Source organism: Thalia democratica, chromosome 9 (genome assembly GCF_965202585.1).
Source record: "Thalia democratica chromosome 9, ktThaDemo2.hap1.1, whole genome shotgun sequence".
In the NCBI taxonomy this organism is placed as follows: Eukaryota; Metazoa; Chordata; class Thaliacea; order Salpida; family Salpidae; genus Thalia; species Thalia democratica.
In genome coordinates this window covers 31,035,018-31,052,906 of record NC_139173.1, presented here as the reverse complement: position 1 = coordinate 31,052,906, position 17,889 = coordinate 31,035,018, and the positions used below count along the sequence as shown (strand labels likewise).

Here is a 17,889-nt window from a genome sequence, read left to right as displayed (position 1 = left end):
GGCTTTAGTGCTGTTGGGTCAAAATTTGAATATAATCTTAAGTTAAATAACTTTATTAATAAAAAAGTGTTGATAAAAAACTTGCTTACACAGTTGAAAAACCATTCAATAAGGATACAAGCTTTTTCAGTCATGTCAAATAACAAAAGTATCGAACTAGACTTACTTTTATCACAACTTTAAGCCAAAAAACGCTATGTAAAGTTTCAGTCTTTAATTGTTACGAACGAACGAGTAAAAACGTGGAACAAAAAATAACCTTTTTTAAAGCAAAACTATGCCTTAGTTGAGCTTTAAATTTAGCAAAGTTTTATAAATTTTTTTCATCAAGTATCTAAACTAGTACAAAACCTTTAAAAATTTTAAAACAATATGCTACTATGAAAGTAATAACTTCCAATAGTTTTTTATCGAGATACAATTTTTACTGTATTTTTATTTTTCTCCGTTTTGTTTTAATATGAACATTCTGCTAAGATTAATTTTAGATAAGAAACAAATCAAACATTAAATGTAATAAAGGCAAATATTTTTACCACATAAAAACATAAGATCACAAGAACACGTATTTATACAGATTTTTACAAACTTGTTGGTAATAGTTGACTACTACGTCAGTGTAACAGTATTGACACATTAAAGTTTAAACAAAAACAAGTAGATTTTTTGCAATTTCTAATTGGCTGAGTTTAAATACCTAGGTTAAAACTAAATTTTAAAATGACACTAATAATTGTACAAAATTAAAATCCACTGAAATTTTGCTTTAACTCAACTACAAATATTTCAACATTGCTAAAATATTGTGTACTGTTTTAGTGGTTAAAAACTTCAACGCCCTTTAAGCTAATACACTTATGTTACTGCACTAGATTTATTCCTAATTATCTTTTTAATTTCTTTTATTGATACAAGATATCATTCCAACTAACATACAGTTTCAAAGAACAACTCTTTCATTCTTTCTTAGCGTTTTTAAAGCTTTTCAAAAGCAATACTATAACATTTTACTTAAAAGTTATATACTATAAACGTTTTTGAAAATAGTTTAAACAACAAATATAAAATCATAACTTTGATAAAATTCTTAATAATTTTCCTTTTAGAATTAGCAGGTTAAAAATTTATTGAATTGTAAATTGAATACTTTAAAAAACACTACACAAAATAAGTATGTAAATAAAATAAAAACCTGCATAGCTTTTTATGTTTTATACATTACTTTAAAACACATTGGCAAAGTTTTTAAATGTGTTGCTTAAGACCAAACCTTACCTTCCTGTTTGTCATATTTAGTTTTTTAATTTTTCAAAATCGAAGCACAGTCAATAAGTGAAGAACAAAACATGTTAAAAGCCTAGTACACACACCTTTGCTACGAAAATTTTTCATTATAATGTCCATAAGTTTGAAAATTACTAATTCAAACTTGTCATTAAGTACGACCTATTAGCTTTTAAAAACAAATTTAAAAATAGTTCAATCTTGCTTTAGATACGCTTTTACTATATTTAAAGTTTATGTGTACACTCGTATAAAAACTGCCAGGTTTAAACTTACTACCATAACACTGGAATTCAAACGTCGATGTAAAATTTAAAGACTTAACTCTTAATTTGATTGACTCCATTTTTATAACAAATATTGTTATCCTCTATTCAAACTAATGACTACTACTTAATCATAAATCATGAATACTACTTAGTTATAAAATACCTACAATCACTAAAAACTTTTTAATTCATAAAAGTAAAAGTTAAAGACATATTAAGGCTTAAATACTAAAATCTCTTTAAACAGATGAAGTTTAACACAACGAGATAATATCATGCAACAAACAGTAAAATTAAGAAAGCTAATTACAAATTAAGATAATTTATTCATTTCATTACAGTGTTAAGTTAAGTCTAGAATTTTCGTAAAATCCTATATTTAGACAACATAGTGCAGTTAATTAAATAAAGACTAAGATCTTTTTATTAATTTGCGATTATGTTTTCAATCGATAACATAGTAGTATACACCCTTTTTGTGTAAAACTAATATTTTAAAAGTAAAGAAAAGTTTTCATTTTTATTTAACCTTGATGGGCTCTTGTAAGGGTTTCCCAAAGTTTATGGCCAATATGGTTCAATTTTGACTATTAAGGGCCAATAGTTAGTAAATGGGCATTTATGAAAATGAGTTTGGGTAAAACTGGTTTAAAATAATTTAGAATAAAAAATATACGAAGTAATTTGTATTCCATTGTCTAGCATTTAAGGTTGTTTTAGACGTTTTATAACTAAGTTTTATCCAATTAAAACACTTAGTCTAGTTTTTAATCTACCCTACTTTTAATAACTTTAAACGTTACTAAGTATTTTCTTTAGAATTAGATACGTTTTATACACTGTATTTCAGTGGTTCTCTATATAGAAGTTTACACAACAACTTGGTGAAATAATATGGTATACACTAGACATTAGCCAATAAATTAACTTATACGAAATTAATTATCCCCTTTTATATGTTTAGTTGTAGTTGTTTATAATAAATTATTTCCTTCGCACGTTACAATATACTTACACACGTTTAGAAACACCAGTCTATAGTGCAGGTCATACAGTTACGTAGTGAATAGTTACTCTATTCTGAAAACTTTCACACAATCCAAAGTCAAATTATTTTACGTTTCCAAGTAAAAAACTTATAACGATTATTTATAATGCTGACTAACTAGATGAAGCGTTAGTAGTTAATAGCAGGTTTCGAATACAAGGGTGTTTTTGAAAATAATTACTGACCCCATTTGAAAAAATTCTAAGTAGTCTAATACTGTAGTTTTAAAAACTATGCACATATTAAAACTAGTTAAACTTTTTTTTTAGTTCAAGTAAGGCATCTATTTCTGTACCTGATTGTATTTTGATTAAAAACATTTTAAAACTATAACAAATAACTTTAATACTCCGTATGATAAATCAAGCACGTTATTAAAAATATTTACATCATAACCTACTCTTCTATGCAGTATAAACATATTTCAGTGAATATTTTTAAATTTACCTTATAACCTAACACTAAAAATACTAGCTATTCTTAATACCCTGACTCATATTTGAGAACACTTTAACATATTAATTTTTAAAGGTAGATAGATAAGCATTGAGGTCGACAACGATAAAAATTTTCTATTTAATATCAAAGTATATAGCAATATCTTTACTTATCAAAACTAGAAAAAAGTTATTAACTCCTTCAACTGAATTAATTTAACAAGTTAAAGAAAAAAAGTTTAATTGATTTATGCATTGTTAAGCAAAAATACTTTTAACATTGAAACATTATGAACCATGCCGGTTACATAAGCTGTTACACATAAGATTCTTTTTACAATTAAAAGAATGAAACTTTAAAAACATGTTTAAGATAAGACTTTAATAAAATGGCTAACTAATTAAAATCGTCCCAAAATTATGCAGAATAAGCATAAAAATCTGCATAATTTTTTTGATTTTATCTGCAAACTGATATTTAGTTTTAACGTATATTGAATACTTTAAAATTACTTTGACAAATCCACCTTTGAAAAAATTAAAAATATTTCAATAGTTTCTTGCTTAAGAGTTTATTTTGTATGTAGATCTAGTTATTACAACTTAATAACAAAATGTTGTTTTAAGTATTATTTGGTTAGTTTATGTATTAGAAAAGATAGATTTCTAAAGATAGAGAATCATTAACTACAAGGATTAGTACTTTTGTTAGCTAACTTTATTATATTGTTCCTTGATATTTCAAACGTATTTTCATTTAATATTAAACTTTAATTTGAATAGCCAGTTAGTAAAAAAACCAATATATCAGTATATTTTTTTGTTTACTTGTATCTTAAAAGAGTTATAAGAAAAATTCAGAAGGTAAAACATTAATGTAAAAAAATTAAATGCTAAGTAAAATAATCATCAGGGACATTTTCAATGAAAAGAGTTTTAAGCAAAAAACGTATTTTTATTTTAAGTCAAAAAATGAATTTCTAATACGTTTTTGTAGTGTCAATAGTATTTTTCAAATTAATCAAAGCACTATGGTCTTTTTGATTTGCAAAGCCATAAAAGTGTAGCGACCTAAAAACTTTTATTTTTTGTGCGTGACTGATTAAAAACGGTTTTTTAAGTTATTTTACTATAAAATTATTCTACAGTTAAGCAGTTTTTACTTTATTAGATAACTTTTACAATTTTTTCTCTTAATACAAACACAAACTAATATTTCCAGCAACTTCAAGACGTTGCACTTTGTAAAAAAAATCCTATGACTAATTCACACAAAAACATTCTCAACAGACGTGCCTGGCAAGCCGAGCCAGCTTCAAATAGTTTCGGTGGACGCCACCTCCGTTTCGTTGGCATGGCAACGGCCCAAGGACAACGGGGGGACCGACATCACGGGGTACGTGGTCGACTACAAGGAGGTGGGCAACATGTCCTGGTCCACCGTCAACTCGTGCACGGCCAAGTGCACCATCAAGGTGCGATGAGTTTTTATTTTGCTGTGTTTCATTGATGTACTGACTGAAAAATATTTTCATAAATTTTTTGTAAAAATTTCTTAAAAATTGCTTTTTAAAAATATCAAACTATTTTAATAAATAAAAATAAGCAGCAGATGAAAAACAAAATGTAAGTTTATATAAATTAATTAAAAAAAAAATGTATTTTCTTTTACTATGACCGGAAACATCATGGTCTTTGTTTTTTAATTTCTTTGAAAACAAACAATGCAAAACGGAAACTTTGAATAAACAAATAACAGGTGAACAACTTGGAAAAACTTCACTCTTATCAGTTCCGCGTCATGGCGGAAAACATAATGGGCGTTTCGAAAGCAGTCGTTTCGAAACGCGTCACTGCTAACTACGCTTACTGTTAGTTTTTTATAGTGAAAATATTAGTATATAAAAATAGTTAGAGTATAGAGATTTATGATTGTTTCTCAAGTTTAAATAAAACAAACAACTAATCAAATTATAAGCATAAGTTGACCTGGTTGTCCAAAAAGTGTATACTTGTTTTATAAAGATAATAGATAGTTAAAATTTTGCCCTTCAAAAATAAAAAAATATAGACAGTTTTAGATAAAGTAATTATTTTTTAATTTTTGCCCAGCTGGATGTATAAAAAAAAATAATGATTTTTATTAATACTAAGTTTAACAATATTAAAAACAGAACAATTAAAAAATAAACTTTTAGTAAAACGAACATATTTTTTCCAGCTGTTCCACCCCAGCCAAACCGTCCGTCTGTTGACCAGGTAACGGCCAGGTCCGTCCAGGTAACCTGGCAACCGCTGAAGTCCGACGTGCCCGTCACGGGGTACCACGTCGAGTACAAGGAGAAGAACTCCATCACTTGGACGAGGAGCAACAAGAACGTATTCGTCGCCACCACTTACAAGCTTAAAGGTGAAATTTAAACAAAGTTAAAAATCTATTGACGACTCGTGTATTATAATGATTTTGAACTTCATTTTAAGACTTGGTTTTAAGCTTTGATGGACAGACAGTTCTATTTTTGGAAATTAAAAACTAAAACTAAAACAATGTTTTTAAAGTAACGATGTTTAAAAGCTTCTAGAATTTTAAAGTGAAACACGCGAGCAGTTTAAGATAGATGAAGGAAAAACTTCACTTTACCTAAACTTTCACCTCACACAGGATTGCAGCACGGCCTGCAGTACCAGATCCGAGTCGTGGCCGTGAACGACGCCGGTGAGTCGATCCCGTCCGAGGTGTCCAAGACCTTCACCGCGATCACCGCCGTGGGACCGCCGCTCAACCTCAAGCTGGTCGAGATCGTCAACAACGGCATGCTGGTCGAGTGGCAGCCGCCAGAGTGCGACGGCGGCAGCAGGATCGCCACATACGTGGTGGAGTGCAGGGAACTCCCCATGGGCTTCTGGGTCCGGTGCAACTACGAGACGGTGGACGAGTGCGAGTTCCTGATCGAGAACCTGGTCAGGGGATTTTCGTACGAGCTCAGGGTCACCGCGAGGAACGCCATGGGGGTGCTGGGATTCCCGTCGCAGGTTCTGGGGCCCGTGTGGCTGAAGACGATGCGGGAAATCCCCACCTGCCACATAGAGGGCATCGACGCAAAGAAGCCCGTCAGGGAAGTCGGCAGCGGAAAAACGCTGAGGCTGAACGCCGTCATCGCGGGACTTCCCCGACCCACGGTCGAGTGGTCGAGCGAATCGGGTAAGGACTTGAGCAGGGACGCGCGAGCCAAGATAGTCACGTCGCGCACGGCTTCGACGATCGAAATCGAGAACGTCAATCGCGCCGACGCGGGAACCTACAAATTAAAAGTATTCAACGACGAGGGCGAGGACAAATCCGAAGTCAGGGTCAGCGTCCTCGACTCTCCGGGCGCGCCGCAGGGACCCGTGACCTTCGACGACGTCACGGCCACCAGCTGCACGCTGAGGTGGCGGAGACCGGCGCACGTGGGCGGCGCGGAAATTTTGCACTACGTCGTGCAAAAGTGCGAGACGTCCAGGCTGAGCTGGACCACCGTCAACGCGGAGTGCGGCGGCACCGACTGCAAGGTCATCAAGCTGATCAAGGACAACATTTACGTGTTCAGGATTTTCGCCGTGAACAAGTTCGGAACGGGAGCCGCGCTCCAGTCGGCCAACCTGAGGGCAAGCCACCAGTTCAGGGCTCCCGACGCGCCGGAAGTACCCAAACCCGTGAGGATCCACTTCAACTCGGTCACGGTGGGCTTCGAAAGGCCAGCCAACGACGGAGGCAACAGGATCACGGGCTACATCGTCGAGCGGCTGAAGAACAGCGGGTCGCGATGGGCGAGGTGCAACGAAGAGCTGTTCGACGACCTGCAGTACCGCGTCACCGGTCTGAGCGAGGGATCGTCGTACGAGTTCAGGGTCTACGCGGTGAACGCGGCGGGTAGGAGCGTCGCAAGCCCGGTATCGAAACCGGTCGTCTGCCGACAGCCGGCCACCCCGCCGACGCCCCCGTTCGTCGTCAAGGTTGTCAAGACGACAAACGATTCCGTCACGCTCCAGTGGGAAGCGCCGCTGAACGACAACGGCAGCCCGGTGATCGGCTACGTCGTCGAGAAGAGCAAGTTCGACGCGAAGACGGACGAGGAGGTGTGGGAACGAGCCAACGAGGAGCTGGTCGAGGACCTGGAGTACACTGTGGGCGAGCTGGAGAAGGGCGACTACGAGTTCAGGGTGAGGTCGGTGAACTTGGCGGGAGAGAGCGAGCCGCGCATGTGCGCAGAGCTGGTCACTCCCACCGAGAAGAAGGAGGAGCCGCAGTTCCTCATCGACGTCGACCACAAGCCGTACGTTGAGGTGCACGCGGGAAGAAAACTGCAGTTCCAGGCGCACTTCAGGGGAAACCCGGAACCGCACGCGCAGTTCAGCAGGGTCGGCGAGGAAATTTTGAGCGAGGACGCGGTCGTCACGGTTTCCGACTCGCAGGCGACTTTAACGATTAATCAGTGTAAGTTAAGCGACGGCGGCAAGTACTCGCTGACCGTGCAGAACGAGGTAGGGTCCAAGCAGCTCTTCTTCACCGCCAAGGTGTGCGGTCCGCCCGGCCAGGTGGGCCCCATCCACGCCAAGGAAATAATGCTGGACGCGGTCCTGCTCAGCTGGAGCGAACCGCGCTTGGACGGGTACGCGCTCGTGGAGAAATACGTCGTGGAGTATTGTGACGTCAGCACGCAGCGGTGGATGAAGTCGACGGTCGAGTCCGCGCGAACTTCGCACAAGGTCACGGGTCTGGTCGAGGGGCAGCGCTACTTGTTCAGGGTGACGGCGGTGAACGTGCACGGAAGCGGGGAACCCCGGGTCACCGCGGAGAACGTCAAGACGTCGCAGGTGCCGTCGTGCCCGGTGGACGTCGGAGTTGTCAACGTGAGTTTGATGGTTCGCCTAAAGTTGGAAGAATTTTTTGTTGTCTATGATGTCAAACAACGTTTTTCTTAAGTTTGCTAAAACCTTGAGTTCTCTTTTAATTAGTTACTTCGGAAATAAATAAAATACTAAATACCAAAAAATATATTTTTACGAGTTTTTAAGAGTTTAACACATAAATTAGACTGTACCTACTGTACATGTTCGAAATAGTAAATATAGGTTTTCTAAAATATAAGACAATTTTAATAAGCGCATATATCCTTTAAAACGTTTATCTACTTATTCCTTCCAGATAAAACAAACGAGCGTGAAGATTTGCTGGAAGGCGCCCAAGCACAACGGGGGCAGCCGCATCAACGCCTACGTCATAGAGGCGTCTCCTAGCGACGAGTACAGCTTCGTTGAGAAGGGGCGCACCTTGGAGACGGTGTTCAAGTACACCTTGGAGGAACTGGAAGAAGGGGCGAGGTACGACATCCGGGTGCGGGCGGTGAACGAAATGGGGCTCGGAGAACCGAGCGTGCCGTGTTTCAGCGTTGTTCCCAAGGACGCCAGAGGTAAGAACTATAATAAATGTATTAATATTAAAAATTAACTTTATTCGAAGTCAATTGATATACTTATTACTAACTATAACAGATTTCAAGTGTTTTTGTAAATTTAATAAGATCTAGAGTTGATTGAATTTGGTTAAGATTTATTGTAATAAAGACAAATGTCAGTATACAACTTTGACTTTAAAGATTTAAAACAGATACAGTCGTAAAAATGATTGTGTTTATTTCTAATTTTTACATTTTTATTAACACAGAGCCGCCTTCAGCAAATATTTCAGGATCGAGCAAATTAGTTTTGAAGAAAAATAATAGATTAGACATTACCGTACCTATTTATGGAAATCCCAAGCCGAAGATTACTTGGACAGTTAAAAATGTCCTAGCCAAAGGTTTTTTTTTTTGCTTTTGTTTATAAAATTTGCTTTTAATAGTTATTTTTTAATCTAAACTAATTACAAAAAAAAGTAAACAAATAAGTTTGTAAAAGGATTAATTGCTAGAATATATTTTATAGAAAATAGAAACGTACGTCTGATAAAATTTTCAAGTCAAGTAAACAGTCTCGTCGTGTTGTTTTGTTGAACGCTGTTTGCAACATAACAAGATATTAAATACTAGATATATAAAAACCACATCGTGTGTAATCTAACAAAACGCTTAAGACGTTAAAACCATTTAAAAAACTTCTCAGACGTGAAACGAGCGCTTACGTCATCGACAAGCACTCACGCCTACCTAGCGATGAGCGAAGTGCAAAGGAGCGACACTGGTGAATACAAAATAAAACTGACCAATGACGTCGGCACTAACGAGTACAGCATTCACGTCGAAGTTCTCGGTAAGAGCTGAATCAAGCTGTAATAAAATAAAAGTATTGATAGAAAAAAAAAACATTGTTAAACTGAAATGTTAAAGTAATCGTTTCATGTATGTTTGTAGTACAATAGAGCAAAATGAAAACGTCAAGTGAATCAATAGTTTTATAATTTTTTAATTATACGTGTTTTCCATAAATTTTTTTACAAGAAAATAGTAACAAGAAATGAGAAGACATTTTATAACTCAACAAAACCAATGACTTCAATAAAAATAAACTTTTTCCCAAGACGTGCCAGCTCAGCCTTACGGACCAATCAGGCTGCTCAAAACTGACGTCAGCTCGGTCACGATCGCGTGGGCCAATCCCCTCGACGACGGGGGGACCGACATCATCGGGTACGTGGTGGAGTACAGGGACGTCAAGAACGAATCGTGGACCTGCGTCACCGCCTGCACCTCTAAGATCAGCTACAGGGTGAGTTGGCGCGAAATATGCAAATAATAACTAATGATGTACCGGACTAACTATCCGGGCCTAGATCCGGCCGGATATTGCCATTTTGTCTGATATCCGGATCCGGCCGGATCTTGATATGAAAAAAAAGTTCGGATCCGGGTCCGGTACATCACTAATAATAACCAACAACTAAATCGTAACGGATGAGTTCAGAAATAACCTGAGTTGTAATAGAACAGATTAAACTTGTCTATTACGAATGCATAAAAATTAATCTAGCCCAAGTAGGTGAGTCGACGCGGTTTGTTAATATAAAACTACGCTGAAACAAAATTAAAAATAAAAGTCTATTTATAAGCAAACAATAATCCAAAAACTCACGCAGAAAATAGAACTTATGCATCGCAAAATATAAATAACCTATAAAGCCTTACACAACATGTTTGAAAAAAATTCTAGATTTTCATAAACTAAATTGGTTTAATGATAAGTAGCTATTAAACAACAATTAAACCTACTTGTTACGAAAAACTACAGAGATAAAATAGATAATTATAATAAAACTTGTGCTAATGATAAGTATCTAATAATGTTAACTTTCAGATTCCAAAACTGAAAAGGCACTCAACATACTTGTTCAGGGTAATGGCAGAAAATGCGATGGGCATAAGTGAACCTCTTGTGTCCAAACCACACTACCTTGATTACTCATTCAGTAAGTTGATTGAAAAATTAAAAGAATTTTATTAAATAAAATATGAACGTGATTTAAAACAAAGTTTTAAAAGTTTCAGAAGAAAGTAAAGTTAAACTTATTTTTTGTGTCCTACAGAAACTTTAAAGTTTAATCATTTAGTTACTGCACTATAAGTAGAATTACCACTTTAAAACATTTTTTAAACCAGATTGCTCCAAAATACCGTATTCTATCAATTAATACCAGTCATTTTAGTAATTAAAAAACAAACTTAAGGCCCACCGCCGAGCCCGGAAAGACCGATTGTCAGCAACGTGAAAGATTCGCGGGCGTTAGTGACGTGGAACGAAGCGCCCTCTAACGTTCAAGTGACAGGCTACTACGTTGAGAGGAAGGAGAAGAGCACCATCTTGTGGCAGCGCGACAACTTCAGGCCCGTCACCAAGAGCTCGTACAAAATCAAAAGTTTGTTGTTGTAGCTGAAAAAAAATTAAATAATGCAGTATGATGAAAAGTGTAAAGTATTGTAATTTTTGTAAATTTCAACTTTCTCACTCAGGTATCGGTCCCGATTGTTAAGTTTTAAATTATTCTTAATACATCTGTCTGAAATAAATGATTACTTAAAAAACCATAAACTTTTGACTCATCTAACAACTACTTGCTTTTCTAAATTTCTAACATTATAAAACGCAGAACTCATCCACGGGTTGGAGTACCAGGTGCGCGTCGTCGCCGAAAACGAGGCGGGCTTCAGCAACCCGAGCCCTCCCAGCGCCTACTTTGTCGCCATGGAGCCCGTGGGACCGCCCACCGACCTCCGCGTCCTGCAGATCACCGGCAGCTCGATACTGGTCGCGTGGTCGCCGCCCCACAAGGACGGGGGCCACCCGATACGCGACTACGTGCTGGAGAAGCGACAGCTGCCGAAGGGGTCGTGGAACAACTGCGACTACGACTTCGACCAGGAGTGCGAGAAGGAGATCACCGGGCTGGTGTACGGCTTCGACTACGAGTTCAGGGCGAGCGCGAGGAACAGCGTGGGCGCGCTGAGCGAGCCGTCCGAGGTGTGCGGCCCGGTGCGCTTCAGGCTGGTGCCGTACGAGCCGACGGTGGAGTTCGAGAGCCCGCCGCTGAACGAAGTCGCGCACGGCAAGAAGACGAGCCTCGTCGCCAAAGTGTCCGGCTCCCCCCAACCCGACGTTGTTTGGGTGAAAGACGAGGATGAGAGCTTGGATGGGGAAAACAGAATTTCAATTGAGAACTCGAGGACTCGCTCCGTGCTCAAGCTGTCGGACGCGAGCCGCGAGTTCACAGGAACCTACAAGATCACAGTGACCAACGTCAAGGGAGAGTCCACGGCTTCGGTCAGCCTCAAGGTGCTGGACACGCCCGGACAACCGCGAGGCCCGGTAAAGTTCACCAAGCAGGAAGCCAACTCCGTGGTGATCAGCTGGGAGAAGCCGGCGTTGGACGGGGGAGCCGACGTGAAGCACTACGTCGTGGCGAAATGCGACACGACCAAACTGAGCTGGTCCACCGTCAGCGAAATGTGCACGGACAGGACCGTAAGAGTCGGCAAGCTGGTAGAAGGGCGCGAGTACGTGTTCAGGGTGCAAGCGGCCAACCAGTACGGAGTCGGTCCGGCGTTGCAATCGAGCAAGCTGCTGGCTCAGAACCTGTACGGGGTGGCGGGCGCGCCGGGCAAGCCCGAGTGCCTGAGGACGCACTTTAACTCGATCACCGTCGAGTGGAAGGCGCCGGAGAGCGACGGCGGAAGCAAGATAGTCGGCTACCACGTCGACAGGATGAAGATGAACGGCGCGCGGTGGGCGAGGTGCAACGAGGAGGTCGTCGACGACACCCACTACAGGATCACCAATCTCATAGAAGGGGCTTTTTACCAGTTCAGAGTCGTGGCGGTGAACAGCGCCGGCAGCGGAAACCCGAGCCCCGTTTCCCACCTGATCGAGTGCCGGCTGCCGCCCGTGCCCCCGGGCCCGCCGTGCGTGGTCAGGCTGGTGGAGACGACGAGCACTTCGGCCACTCTGGAGTGGGAACCGCCGCTGAACGACAACGGAAGCGAGGTGATAGGCTACGTCGTCGAGAAGAAGATGTTCTCTGCCAAAGACGACGGAGAGTGGTCTTCGGTGTCCGAGGAGCCGATCCATGACAACAGGATCGTCGTGGACGGCTTGCAGCCGGAGCAGAACTTCGAGATGCGCGTCAAGGCGATCAACAGGGCTGGAGAAGGCGAGGCTTGCGAGCTCGTAGGGTTCGTCAAGCCCGTTGAAAGTTACAAAGAGCCCGAGTTTGACGTTTCAGAGGAAACCAAGACGCACTTTACCGTGTTCCAAGGTAAGACCGTTACGATTCCGGTCTGTTTCACGGCAAAACCGGCGCCGAAAGTCGAGTGGAAACGCGAAGACGAGGAAGATGCCGACGTCAGCTCGAGCGTGACGAGCACAGACAAAGCTTCCACGCTGGAGCTGAAAGAGTGCAAGTTACAAGACGCGGGAAAGTACTCAGTGACGATCAGCAACCAAGTGGGTGCCAAGAAGATGTCCTTCAAAGTGAAGGTCATCGGAGCTCCTGGTCGGGTCGGACCTGTGACGTGCAAGGACGTCACGGCGGAGTCGATGGTCGTCAACTGGTCGATACCCGAGCACGACGGCGGCGAGATGGTCGAGAGGTACGTCGTGGAGAAAAGGGAGGCGACGGAGCAGAGGTGGGAGAAAGTCACGAACGACTGCGAGAAGACGATGGTGAAGGTGACCGGCGGTGTTAAGCAGGGAAGGAGCTACGTGTTCCGGGTCACCGCAGTGAACAAGTACGGGTCCGGGGAGGAGCGCACCACCGACTGCTCGTACAAGGCCACCCAGGTGCCGTCGGCGCCGAGAGATTTCCACGTTGATGAAGTTTGTTTCAGTATCAGGAAAACTAGTTTTGAACAACTTTTTTGTATTACGCTTGTTAATAAGCTTTAAAGATAGTTTAAACCAGTGGTCGGCACGGTGTACACTGGTGCACACTAGTGTACACGAAATTTATTTTGGGGTGCACGAAACTTTTAGGGTACACGAAAGTCATTTAGGGGTGCACAGAATTTTGAGATTACATTATTATATTTATTTAGTTTAAGCGACATACTTAAATATTTAAGTTAAATCTAGCCCTGGTGTTTAGTTTAGCTTTTAATTTATTGGCCATTTTACTCTCATGATCTATTTTGGTATTGAAAATCACATAACATTCTTTATATCAACATTGAGGAAGCAGTTTGCATCTGAAAGAATAGAGAGAAAACTCGAAGATCTTGTGAAATCAGTTGGCTGATGTGGAGGAAGCTTTCATCCAGCTAAGATCATGAATATATTAAAAGGTTAGTATTTTTCTTTTTACTTACAGTATTAGTAGATTACAGTATTTTGCTTAGTGAAGAAAGTTTCTTTTATAAATTATTAATACTACCTACTTTAAAAACTAAACAATAATTCCTTTAAAAATATTCACATGATAATTATAATATTTTTATACTTAAAGGAAAATTAAAGAATTTATGTTCAATAAAAATACTTAAAAAAGATAAAAACAGTTAAAGTATATTAAAAAAAAATTCTAAATAGATTCATAAAAGTAGTAATGAACAAGTTTTAAGTAACAGATTTAAGTTTTGAATAACACAAGTTAAGTAAATATCATACCTTTGAATTTATTTTATTAATTAATTAATTAACCTATCCATAATTGAATAGTACATATAAAGTTTAAAAGAAAATATAGGCTAAATTGACATTGAGTTGCCACACACTGAGGATAGTTTAAATTTTATAAAAGTTTTTGAAAATCTCAAGATGGCTAGAACTTTTCTTTTTTTTTCTTAAACTCAGGCTAGCTAGGTATGCTTTTTATTAAACTACTTGTTACTTAATTTATTGACTTTAAAAGTTAAAAAATTTATTCTCTTAATTATTTTATTTACTAACTATTTTGATCTGTTGGTTTAACAAAATATGTTGTATCTGTTGTATGATTCAAGGTTGCCACACACTCAGCCTAAATGTTTTTTTTTATTAGAAATAAAGTCTTATTAAGCATGTTATTTTTCTTGCAAAAGTTAGTCTAGTTTTGGACTTGTGTAGAATCTTTGAATGTATGTATGATTTTTATTTTTGAAATATAAAAAATTTATTTAGTCATTTATCAAAATATTAATTTAAGTATACTGCTACTTTTGAGCTTTGGTTTTCTCTTTTCTTTATTAAACTAAAAATGACCAAGGCTAGTTTTATTGTAACTATTACAGAGTCCTACACTTAGTGCAACTCAGGACAGTATAAATATTTTACAATTCTCAGGATAATTTGTTTTTTGAATCTTGTTCCAATATTTTCTATTTCTTTAAATGAAATTTCTTTGTTGTAGTTTCAAATTTTTTTTTTTAAATTCCAATTTTGATGAATAACCTGAGTTGTTTTTTAAACTTTATTTATATTGAATATTTATATATGATGTTTTATAAAAATTTCAAAGTTTAAGAGTCAGGATAATTTTTTAACTCAAAGAGTAACAACAGTGCTAATACTTGATCTTAAATTTATGAATTATACTAAGCAGTAATTTAATAATTTTGTTAGAAGAGTTATAGTATGTGTTTTTAAGATGTAAATCTTTCTTTATGCCTACCAAAAATTTAAAAAAAGACTAAACAATTTTGTTTAGAATTTATAAATAACTTATAGTTTTATATTAAAAACCAAAAATTTATTATTTGTGAAATGTTAAGCTATTTTTTTTTCTGTTTTAGTTGTGCTTATTTGAAAATAGTTTTTTTTTAAATGTTTTAAAATGATGTACAGTTCCTCAGTTGTTTTACTTAATTTGAATATTTTGAAAGAAAACTTACTGTTAATTGATATCTTTTTCAGTATTTTTATTATGTAAATGCAAAAATATAGACAGTTTAAAGGTATTATGATACTTTATCAAAACTCAGACTAGTAAGGATTTAAAAAAATACCCATTTTAGGTTAGAATGCTTTTCCTGAGCTTGAGCTTGGTTTTGATTTTTGATTAACAACCCTTTTTACCTTAAAACTATAGTTTAAAAATGTATGTTTGTTATAAATTTGATATTTCATGTTATCAAAAAGTTTGCCACACAATCAGAATAATCCTGGATGATTTAAAAATTTTGAAAATCTCAGTATGACATAAGATAACTTAGAAAATTTTGAATTTGTTTTTTAAACCCAGGCTGACTCAAGATAGTTTTTTTTATCTCAGTATAGTTTTAAGATTTCAGGCATTTTTTTCCTACATTTTGAATGAGATATAGTTAATATAGTCCCATTAAATTATTTTGTAACTTTTAGTATTTTTTGCTGAAGATATATGTTTTTCTTGCCTTTGAAAATAAAAAAATGAAAAAAACTTAGATGACTACAGTTCAGTTTAAAGTCATTCAGGACAGTCTTGATCTGTCAAATCAGTTTTAACCCAAAGGATTACAATCCTGTCAAGCTTATTCAACAGTATCTACTTTAAATGTTTGACATAATAAAAAATGTTTTTTGTTTCAAAGAGAAGCAACTCTGGTCTTAATATAATTAAATTCTTTACTTAGCGAATTATTGATTGTCTTTTTGAGTTTTTTCTTGCATTTTACAACTTTTACTTACTATAACTCTGACTTTAAATATAACTCTTATTAAACTAAGCTAAAAAAAATATAACACAAAAATAATTTTAAATATTTACAGTAAGGTATCAAATTTACTGTATAATACTTATCTTAAACCAAATGTTTTACTTGAGATGATTATTTATATTTTTTATAGATATAAAAAGTTTTGTAAGTTAAATCAGCACAATTTTTTTAAAGCTATAAAGTTTTTTTTTAATAATGATTAAACTAGATTAGAAGTCAGTAATGACATTAGTTTTTTGATAAAATTTTCACACACTCAAACTACTTTGGATAACTCTTATGCTATTTTAAAGGTTGGAAAACTTTGGCAAAGTAACTTTTTAAAAGATACTTATGCTGAGACATTATACCTCAATTGAAGAACTTACTTGACAAGTTAAACCACAACCCAGTAGCAGTTCCAATAAACAGCTCATTATGGTAAGATAGTTTTAGAATAATAGGTCTCTTGGTATTTTAGTCTCTTATATTACACTAAAAAAAATTAAAAGTCAATTCTACTAATATTGATTAAAGTGTAAATTTTACAAAAATGATTTATTCATTTTTATAGGTGCTTAATAACTCTTGAGAAAAATCTAATTATTAATATGTAAATTTAATTAATTTTCATTAATTTACTTGTTTTTTTTTGAAATCATAAACATTTTATTTAGTTTAAAAAATTACTTGTTTTTATTAGTAACAGCTTTGTTTTGCTTTTTTTTTGAACATTGTAATTTTATTTTCTTTATGTTATAGCTCATTTTTATTCTTACTTATTTTAATAAGTTGAATAGTAGAGTCCAAATTCTTAAACATACTTTTTAAAATTTAAATATTTATAATTTTTTTTTTTAAGACATGTAAAAGATTAAATTATTAATAAATTTTAAACTTAAAAACATTTCATGTTAAAACTTTACCTTTTAACGTAAAGTTCAATATAGATTTTATGTGTGTATGATGTTAGATACTATTATATAATTTTTTTTTTATTGATATTTTTGTTCATAAAAAATAGTTGATGTTTTAAATTTTAATAGTCTCATTTTAAAAAGTTTTTGTTTTAGAGTTTGATTTTAACTCTTAAGTTTTTTTATAATTTTTTAGCTCATTATAAATTTGATTAAAGTTGGGTATGCAACTCGATGACCGAGAGGTCTTTTTGTGTATCCAGGTCCTTCATCCAAAAATAATTTTTGAGCAATTTTTTCAATAAACCTCATTAAGACCTGAATTATTACTAAGCATTAACTTTAAAACCTTAATTTTAGGTTTGATCAGATTCGTGCAAGCAACAAGACCAACACATACAGTTCCAGATCAACAAAACGGATTTAGCTAGGATAATATTTTCATGTCTTTTTTGTCGTTACTTTTTGGTGTAATTTTTGTTTCCTTAATTTTTTCGTGGCAATACATCTGTTAAACACATATAGTAATCGATTATTAAAAAATCATTAAGTAGAGTTAACTAAATAATTAAATTTACCATGCAATAAAAAGTACCAAGACTGCTGATTGTTAATTGGGATTGTGGCAATGTATTAAATTAATCTAGTTAGTATTTTAGACCTGGGTGATACAAGTAAAATATTGTTGTAAAAATTAGATCACCGATATAAGTTTATTAAAATGGATAGGGTAAAGTGAACAATTTTAAGTTATCTTGTAAAAATTAATTGGGTGTTCCCGAATTATTAGTAAAAAAATCGATTTAAAGTATTTACATA

The 17,889-nt window shown here is 36.3% G+C and overlaps 1 protein-coding gene and 1 long non-coding RNA gene across 2 annotated transcripts in view; both read left to right on the top strand.

The window, feature by feature from the left end:
• The window catches only part of LOC145845187 (uncharacterized), a 204,207-nt gene that overhangs the window by 122,602 nt on the left and 63,716 nt on the right, over positions 1 to 17,889 (top strand). Inside the window, exons 129-139 of the mRNA XM_082952610.1 lie at positions 4,329 to 4,513; positions 4,798 to 4,909; positions 5,260 to 5,448; positions 5,701 to 7,931; positions 8,227 to 8,491; positions 8,746 to 8,880; positions 9,183 to 9,329; positions 9,598 to 9,785; positions 10,371 to 10,482; positions 10,741 to 10,929; positions 11,161 to 13,382. Of these exons, the coding sequence (XP_082808736.1) occupies positions 4,329 to 4,513; positions 4,798 to 4,909; positions 5,260 to 5,448; positions 5,701 to 7,931; positions 8,227 to 8,491; positions 8,746 to 8,880; positions 9,183 to 9,329; positions 9,598 to 9,785; positions 10,371 to 10,482; positions 10,741 to 10,929; positions 11,161 to 13,382 (5,975 nt within the window). The remainder of the gene's footprint in view (positions 1 to 4,328; positions 4,514 to 4,797; positions 4,910 to 5,259; positions 5,449 to 5,700; positions 7,932 to 8,226; positions 8,492 to 8,745; positions 8,881 to 9,182; positions 9,330 to 9,597; positions 9,786 to 10,370; positions 10,483 to 10,740; positions 10,930 to 11,160; positions 13,383 to 17,889) is intronic.
• LOC145843776 (uncharacterized) lies at positions 13,711 to 17,590 on the top strand. The gene is made up of 3 exons (XR_014370260.1): positions 13,711 to 13,846; positions 16,468 to 16,594; positions 17,431 to 17,590. It is a non-coding gene; the product is annotated as an uncharacterized LOC145843776 (long non-coding RNA).